The 8,423-nt window shown below is 37.4% G+C and overlaps 1 protein-coding gene across 3 annotated transcripts in view; it reads left to right on the plus strand.

Moving 5' to 3' along the window:
* Positions 1 to 8,423, plus strand: part of LOC140165732 (coiled-coil and C2 domain-containing protein 2A-like) — a 98,011-nt gene that overhangs the window by 87,172 nt on the left and 2,416 nt on the right. For 2 of the 3 annotated variants that reach the window (XM_072189041.1, XM_072189042.1), the window contains exons 28-29: positions 1,169 to 1,336; positions 3,286 to 3,753. In XM_072189041.1, coding sequence (XP_072045142.1) covers positions 1,169 to 1,336; positions 3,286 to 3,558 — 441 coding nt within the window. In that variant the 3' untranslated portion in view covers positions 3,559 to 3,753. Of the gene's footprint in view, positions 1 to 1,168; positions 1,337 to 3,285; positions 3,754 to 5,247; positions 5,339 to 8,423 lie in introns of those variants that run through there. The other variant, XM_072189043.1, reaches the window with a different exon arrangement.

Below are 8,423 nucleotides of genomic sequence, written 5' to 3' on the forward strand. Positions count from 1 at the left end.
GTTCTAGGGTGTAATTTCTGCATATTTTTTTCTGTATTATTGTTCCTTGTGTATAGCTTTGTTTCAATTCTTTTTTGTATTTTCTTAGGCACTGTTTGCTCCATAGAGTGCCACATAAATATTTTGTAATAATAAAATAATGCCTGTTCTTTGTTTAGCTAGCTGTGAGATGGGTAGCTCATTCCACAAACAAGGAAAGGAAAAAATAGTTTAGGAATGCATTAGAAGTCCAGTGAAGATATCTGTCTTTATTTACCACAGAAAGTAAAAGGCCTTTCTATTTGAGGAGTTTGAAACAGAACACTGAAATAATAATCCACATGCAGCCAATCTTGGCCCATAGGTCATACAGATACTGTGACTTTTTTTTATTATATCCGAAATACCTTTCTGATGAGGTTTCCAAACAATGGAACAGTATTGATGTAAGGTGCAGAACCAAAGCTTGAAAGATGTTAGGGTATAATAATTATTATGAGTAGTTCTAATTAAGGATGTAAGCAGTTACACGGATCAGCGGTTAACTGACCGTGAATGCACTATCCGTTTAGGAAAAGTACTAACCCTTTAAACATAAAAAGACCTAGAGCTAAATGCTAGGATTATTAATTGTTGATGTTATAAAAAAAAGACAGGCCCTAGTGTTTTCATGTCATACTAAAAACACTAGGGCCTACTTTTTTTTTAAATGTCAACCATGAATGATCCTAGCATTTTAAAATAGCTCTAGGTCCAAAAACACTCCAAAACCAAAAAAAACCAACACTTTTTTATACTTTTTTAAACATACGTTTGCACGGTTAACGGACCGGATCCGGTTACACGTTTAGCAAAATATCAGTGAGGTCACACCCCTAGTTCTAATGACAAATCATGCAGGACAAGAAACCTACCTGCAGATATCATGTGAAATGAAAGAAAGAGAAGATTTGAAGAAACTACTTGCTCCAAAATGATTCTGATGTGCTGGTACTTTAAGCTTAAATGCACATTAAATCAATAATATTTATTCAATTATATATATTTCTGAATAATATAAAATATGATTATGATGATGATAAAACTGTTTATTATCATTATTACTATAATTTTGATGTTGTTGTTATTTTTGTTATTGTTTTCATTTATATAATTATTTATTATCATCATTATTATACTTCTATTTTAGGTTTCGGGTACTTTTCGTCTGAATACTCCATCAGTATTATTAGGTTATGATCGTAGCCCTGATAGCATGAGTCGAATCCAAGGTGGGAACCAAACCAATGCTACCTATATATCTGTGTTCATCACCATTGAACCACCGCTAAGTCCACCAGAACCACTCAAAGAAAAGGTAAGAACAAATGACAGTGACTTGATCTACACTAATGACCCTCAATCACCTTCTTATTAATTCCATCTGTTGGTCTATCTACTTACCCAAAGGGATGCCACCTTCAGGAAAGATATGTAGTAGGAATATGTGGCAGAATATACACATCAGAATAGAAGAGGTTCCACCAGATGCCACAAGGGCACCCTTGGGCAAATTGCATAAGGGATCCCATTTTGAAAATGCTTTAATCATGTTATAAATTGTCACAAGTTGTTCCTCTCGCTCAAAGGAATAAAAAAGTGAATGGTCATGTATCTTGTATCTTTAGGATTCCTAATTAAAAAGGTATAGGTCAAAATAGGTCAAAGGGTACAATAATGATAATGTAGATGTGTCAAATCTTCAAAATGTTCCAAATTGAATAAAAATAGTATAAAATTATTCATCTTTACAAATGACTACAAGAAATGTAGTACAGTTTGCTTTATCTGAAAAGTCATCTTACTGTAGAATCATGGGCCTAAATGCAACATCCTTATACTAGAATATATGCAACCTTGCCAGTTCATAGGTAATAACATTAAAATCTATAGACTCTGTAGATATAGCAAACTATATATTTTTTGTTTTTTTTGTCAAGACAGATAATTTGAGACTATTTCCATTACAATTAGAGCATTTCACCCTGTTCAATTTTTTTTAACCCTTTGACATATTTTGACCTATACATTAACTAGGCTTTGTAGAAATATATGACAATTAATTTTTTTTACTCCTTTTACTCCTTATACTGATCAAAGCATTTAAAAAGTTTGCGCAAATGAAGTCAGTCATTCAGCCTATGCGCGGTCATGCATGTGATGGCATGGCTGTGTAGGAGAGTATTACCTGTGGAAGAGATGATGCAATGTTTACGCTCATCGCTTTCCAAAAAAAAAAATTAAATGGCTAAAAACGGCGAACATTTGGTCGAATCTTTCTATTACTATCATATCGTGAAAAACCAAAAGCTGAGGAGTTAGCTCAATATGCTAGGAAAATATTCTGTTCGATGACCCTATGACGAGACTGGCTAAATAAGCTGTATTTTTGCTGGAAAGGGTCGGAAAAATTGGCAGTCGATGTGCGCCATCTTGGATAAATTTGGTGTACTGAAAATGCCCAGCAACTGTCAATCAAATACGAACTTGTCACTTGAATATAGGATAAGTCTGTTCCACCGTGGCAGAAGTACGCACAACGTTGTTGTGCGTAAATTTTAGGCTAATGTGCCTGAGCGTTACCAGGACGTTACTAGGTGTACTGAAAAAGCCTAGCAACTGTCACTCAAACTGCCGATGTGTCAATTAAGTTGCCGTAAAGTGACTTCAATTTTTATACAGGGTTTGAATACGAGTGTCACAGCCCTGGTTTTGTTGTCCAAATTTATGCATTTAAAAAAATATTTTTCAGCCTGTTTTGGGCCTTTTAAGGCCAAATTCACAAGCTTTTTCAGACAATTTTTAAAAAGGCTTCATGCCTGATAACTCCATTTGCCCAAATGTGCCTTCTTAGCACCACAGAGGATTCTGAGCTGGTTGTTACTGGGAGTAAAAAAATTACATTAGTACACAACTTCTCGACCAACCAATCTCTTTTAATAGTAATATTCAGAATTGTACCTGATGCAATCAACCAATCAGGACACCAATATACAATTTTGGTAATTCTGAAAGCCTTTTTTATTTAATCTCAGTTACATTAGCACATGGGTTATTGCACAGTTAAGCTTGCACAGTCTTGGTGCAGTGATGATCTATGCATCGATTAGGTGAACTCTGTAAAGGGATTTACCAAAAGAGTCTATTATCATGTTTACACATTGAGACACTTTGTTTGGCAAAATCATTCTAAAGAATTTTAATGGTGATTAAAAGCACTGATTAATCTTGATGATGAATAACAACAAATACAATTATTATTTTCAGTTTGACTCCAATGAGGATGAGAAGCTACTCTCCTATGCTGAGAATTACCAGACCTCTTTGTCAGTCAAATTTCCTAAGCGTGAGGTTACTACATCTGTAATGGATATTAATGGCAAATCAGTGTTTGTTACCAGATATTTCAGGCCTATTAAACCACCTGCTATCCTCATAGAAGATGGTAACAACTCACTCAAAGTTGCTGTGAGTATCATAGTCAGTTACACTATGTGGTCAGAGTATGAAGAACCACCATTCAATACCCTGCACTTCTAGGTACTGGTTAATGTACCTGTTTTTTAACCTGGTGTATATCAGTGTTGTAGTCCTCGAGTACTGTCCTTGGCCTCATGGACTCCTCAAGGACAAAAGTCCTGGGTCTTCAGACATGTAGTCCTTGGCCTCGGATGTGTAGTCAAGTCTTTGGGCTTGATTGTCACAGCATACAAAAAAAATAAAAGGGGAAATAAAAAATGAATTTGCTGTTTCAGCTGATATGAAAATGCACGCACGGCTTTGGGACATAGCTTTTTTTTAGGCCTTTAGTGTTATATAGTACCTTCATGCATATGACGCAATGGGTTAAGTGTAGAAACCTCAAAGTTACCAAAAGTCTCTAAATTGATTCTTGAGAAGTACATTAGATGCTGGCATTTTAGAGCAATGTTCAGTTAACACAAACATGTCCCTATAGACCTTTTTCTCAGACGTCACCAATCAATCGATATTGGGTCCAGCATTTGCGTCATCAGCACGCAAACGCAAATACTGCGCCAGCGCGCGCTATCAACTTTGTGCCACGCTAGGCGTCCTGCGCGTGATTGCCAGCCCGTAGTACGCGTTTAGTGCGTCACGGTGTAAAAAGTAAACAAAATTGTGAAACAAAACAAAGATTGATTTTCAAATAGAATCATGGTTTTTCCGTATCTTTTGTATTTTGTAGTATCAAAACAAGCTGAAACAAAGGTAACCAGTATACAGTTCCTGTTTAAATAATTATTTTATGGAAGCTAAAGTGACAGACGACAAAACATAGGAGAAAATACGCCGTATTTGGTGTTTTCACATAGCTGGCATGTGGGAAACGCACGTGTTGTTTGTTTACATCTGAGACCCCAATATTGATTAAGTGATGTCATCAGAAAAAGGTCTATATGTATTTATATTACATATTTTACAGCAATACTTTTATTTGCACCCTCTCCCATTTCTCTGTACATTCAGAAGTTTATTTTGTTGAATCTATTAATACTTGTTTTAAAAGCCCACTCAGTGATTTGCTAATCCAAAGGATCGTGAAAACCATCAAAATTCAGATTTTTACACCTTTGTTAGTGTCATAGATGTGCTAACACAGGCTGCTAGTGGTTAAGGTGGTTCGAAAGGCAAGGTTTAGGGAAATCATGAATTCCAACATTTTTGCAAATATCTCCAAAACCTTTCATGATACAATCTCAAGTGAGTTTGTGCTTATGTAGGGATATGTTGGCCATGTTATGAAGGTAATAAAACAGTTGCCATGGTAACCAAGCAGTCGCTATTGGCTTCTGACCAATCACATTCAAAGTTGTTTTTTTCCTGTTTTTTCGCAAATCACTTCATTTTTCCCAATAGAAGTATACTCACATGTTGAGTCATGTTCCTGCACACCTCCACTGATTTTCCCGTTGTGAAATGTTGGAATTCATGATTTCCCTAAACCTTGCCTTTCGAACCACCTTAAGCCGAAAGCCCTGTATTAAAGACAAAATAAGACATTTTACATGCCTCTGTAATTTCTCTACTTTAGTAGAGAAATTAGCTACATGTATTTGAATGGGGCTTGATCTTTGCTGCTTTCCTATTTTTTTGGTCAATTTTTTCATTTCAAAGATACCTGATGATAATTTGAATGACTTGACCTTTAGGCAATGTATATACAATTTTAATTTTGTTAACTAATATGATGTTGAATTTACATTGCAGGAGAGGGTAGCTCGCTTTTGTTTCACTCATCCCATTTGTATCTGATAATGTGGTGTATCCTGGCCTATGTGATATATGGAGTACATGTGATGTAAGTCATGCATCTTCATACTAAACTCTATTTCAGGTTTAATTAACAATATAATATATTTTACAATGCTTGATTCTTTAGGATTCCAAGTCAGAGCTTTCTTTGAATTTTCGTTAAACTGTCAATCTGTTAGCCAGCCTTTATAAATCTTAATATTTTTTTTTCACTGGAGTAAATCAGGTCTAGGTGACAGCTATAAGGCCTAATTATTGAACCTTTTCAACAGACCTAAAATCTGAAATAATGTTTTAATTATTATTTTTCATATTCAAATTATAATATATTTGGTATGAAATTTGCAAAATGATACATCAGGCAACTCTAATCTATAGTTAATTACAAGACTGACATTAGGCAATTATAAAATATAGTTAATTACAAGACTGACATCAGGGCAACTCTAATCTATAGTTAATTACAAGACTGACATTAGGCAATTATAATATACTAGGCGGTTACCCATATTTGGCGGTTCTCAGCTGGGCGCGATTACCTGGCTGATAGTGACTGTACCTACCAAGTTTCATGCTCATATGACAGTTTTTACTAATTTGACCTCAGATGACCCCTGGTGACCCCAAAATGACCTTCCAAAAATTTGGCTCTAAATGTTGACTACCCACCAAGTTTCATGCCTATACGACAGTTTTGACTAATTTGACCTCAGATGACCCGTAGGTGACCTTGGATCTGATGACCCCAAAATGACCTTCCAAAATTTTGCCTCTAAATATTGTCTGTACCCACCAAGTTTCATGCCCATATGACAGTTTTTACTAATCTGACCTCAGATGACCCCTGGTGACCTCTTAACCATAGGTCTGAAAAAAAGGTCACTGTGGAAACTTTTATTTGTTAGTCCAAGGTCCACCTACCCACCAAGCTTGAGCTCCATAGGGGTAATTTGAAATTTTTACCTTTTTGACCTATGACCTCTTCACTGTAGGTCTGACGAAAAGGTCACTGTGGAAACTTTTGTTTGTTGGTCCAAGGTACACCCACCCACCAAGTTTCAGCTCCATAGGGCCAATTTGAAATTTTTACCTTTTTTGACCTATGACCTCTTAACCGTAAGTCTGACGAAAAGGTCACCATGGAAACTTTTATTTGTTGGTCCAAGGTACACCCACCCGGGCACCCACCCACCAAGTTTCAGCTCCATAGGGGCAATTTGAAATTTTTACCTTTCTTGACCTATGACCTCTTACCCGTAGGTCTGACGAAAAGGTCACTGTGGAAACTTTTGTTTGATAGTCCAAGGTCAACACAATGGCATGGCTAGATTTGCCATTTCAAGTGTTTGAAATTAGACTTCAATTGAACTTGACCCCATCCTTGACCTTTGACCTTAAAAAATATAAACTTGTTCTTTCTCATATCAAGCTGCACCTACCCACCAAGTTTGAGCCCTGTACGACTTACGGCGGCCTCACATTAGCAGTCACAGACAGACACACAGACAGAGAATAGCGTATTATAATATAGACTAGGCAGTTACCCGTATTTCGCGGTTCTCGGCTGTCATAGTTATTGGCGTTTGCAGATCTCAAACCTGGGCTTCCTTGGCCAAAGTTACACCCACCGACCAAGTTTGAGCTCCATGAGCAATTTGAAATCTTTGTTTTTTGACCTATGACCTCTCAACCGTAGGTCTGACAAAAAGGTCACAATGGAACTTTTGTTTGTTAGTCCAATTTCCACCAACCCACCAAGTATGAGCTCCAAAGGCAATTTGAAATTTTTACCTTTCTTGACCTATGACCTCTTAACCGTAGGTCTGACGAAAAGGTCACCGTGGAAACTTTTGTTTGTTAGTCCAAGGTCCACCTACCTACCAAGTTTGAGATCTATAGGGACAATTGAAAATTTTGACATTTCTTGACCTATGACCTCTAAAACCGTAGGTCTGACGAAAAGATCATCGTGGAAACATTTGTTTGTTAGTCCAAGGTCCACCCACCCACCAAGTTTGAGCTCAATGGGAGCAATTTGAAATTTTTACCTTTCTTGACCTATGACCTCTTAACCGTAGGTATGACGAAAAGGTCACCGTGGAAACTTTTGTTTGTTAGTCCAAGGTCCACCCACCCACCAAGTTTGAGCTCCATAGGGCAGTTTGAAATTTTTACCTTTCTTGACCTTTGACCTCTTAACCGTTGGTCTGACAAAAAGGTCACCGTGGAAACTTTTGTTTGATAGTCCAAGGTCAACACAATGGCATGGCTAGATTTGCCATTTAAATTATTTGAAATTAGACTTCAATTGAACTTCACCCCATCCTTGACCTTTGACCTTAAAAAATATAAACTCGTTCTTGCTCATACCATGCTGCACCCACCCACCAAGTTTGAGCCCCGTATGATCTACGGTGGCCTCACATTAGCAGTCACAGACAGACAAACAGATCTACAGACAGAGAATAGCGTATTATTATATAGACTAGGCGGTTACCCGTATTTCGCGGTTCTCGGCTGTCATAGTTATTGGCTTTTGCAGATCTCAAACCTGGGCTTCCTTGGCCAAAGTTACACCCACCGACCAAGTTTGAGCTCCATAAGCAATTTGAAATCTTTGTGTTTTGACCTATGACCTCTCCACCGTAGGTGACAAAAAAGGTCACAATGGAACTTTTGTTTGTTAGTCCAATTTCCACCTACCCACCAAGTATGAGCTCCATAGGCAATTTGAAATTTTTACCTTTTGACCTTTGACCTCTTAACCGTAGGGTCTGAAGAAAAGATCACCGTGGAAACTTTTGTTTGTTAGTCCAAGGTCCACCCACCCACCAAGTTTGAGTTCCAGAGGGGCAATTTGAAATTTTGACCTTTCTTGACCTATGACCTCTTAACCGTAGGTCTGATTGAAAAGGTCACCGTGGAAACTTTTGTTTGTTAGTCCAAGGTCCACCCACCTACCAAGTTTGAGATCCATAGGGGCAATTGAAAATGTTGACATTTCTTGACCTATGACCTCTTAAACGTAGGTCTGACGACAAAATCACCGTGGAAACTTTTGTTAGTCCAAGGTCCACCCACCCACCAAGTTTGAGCTCAATGGGAGCACTTTGAAATTGTTACCTTTCTTG

This window comes from Amphiura filiformis, chromosome 12 (assembly GCF_039555335.1).
Source record: "Amphiura filiformis chromosome 12, Afil_fr2py, whole genome shotgun sequence".
Classification (NCBI taxonomy): domain Eukaryota; kingdom Metazoa; phylum Echinodermata; class Ophiuroidea; order Amphilepidida; family Amphiuridae; genus Amphiura; species Amphiura filiformis.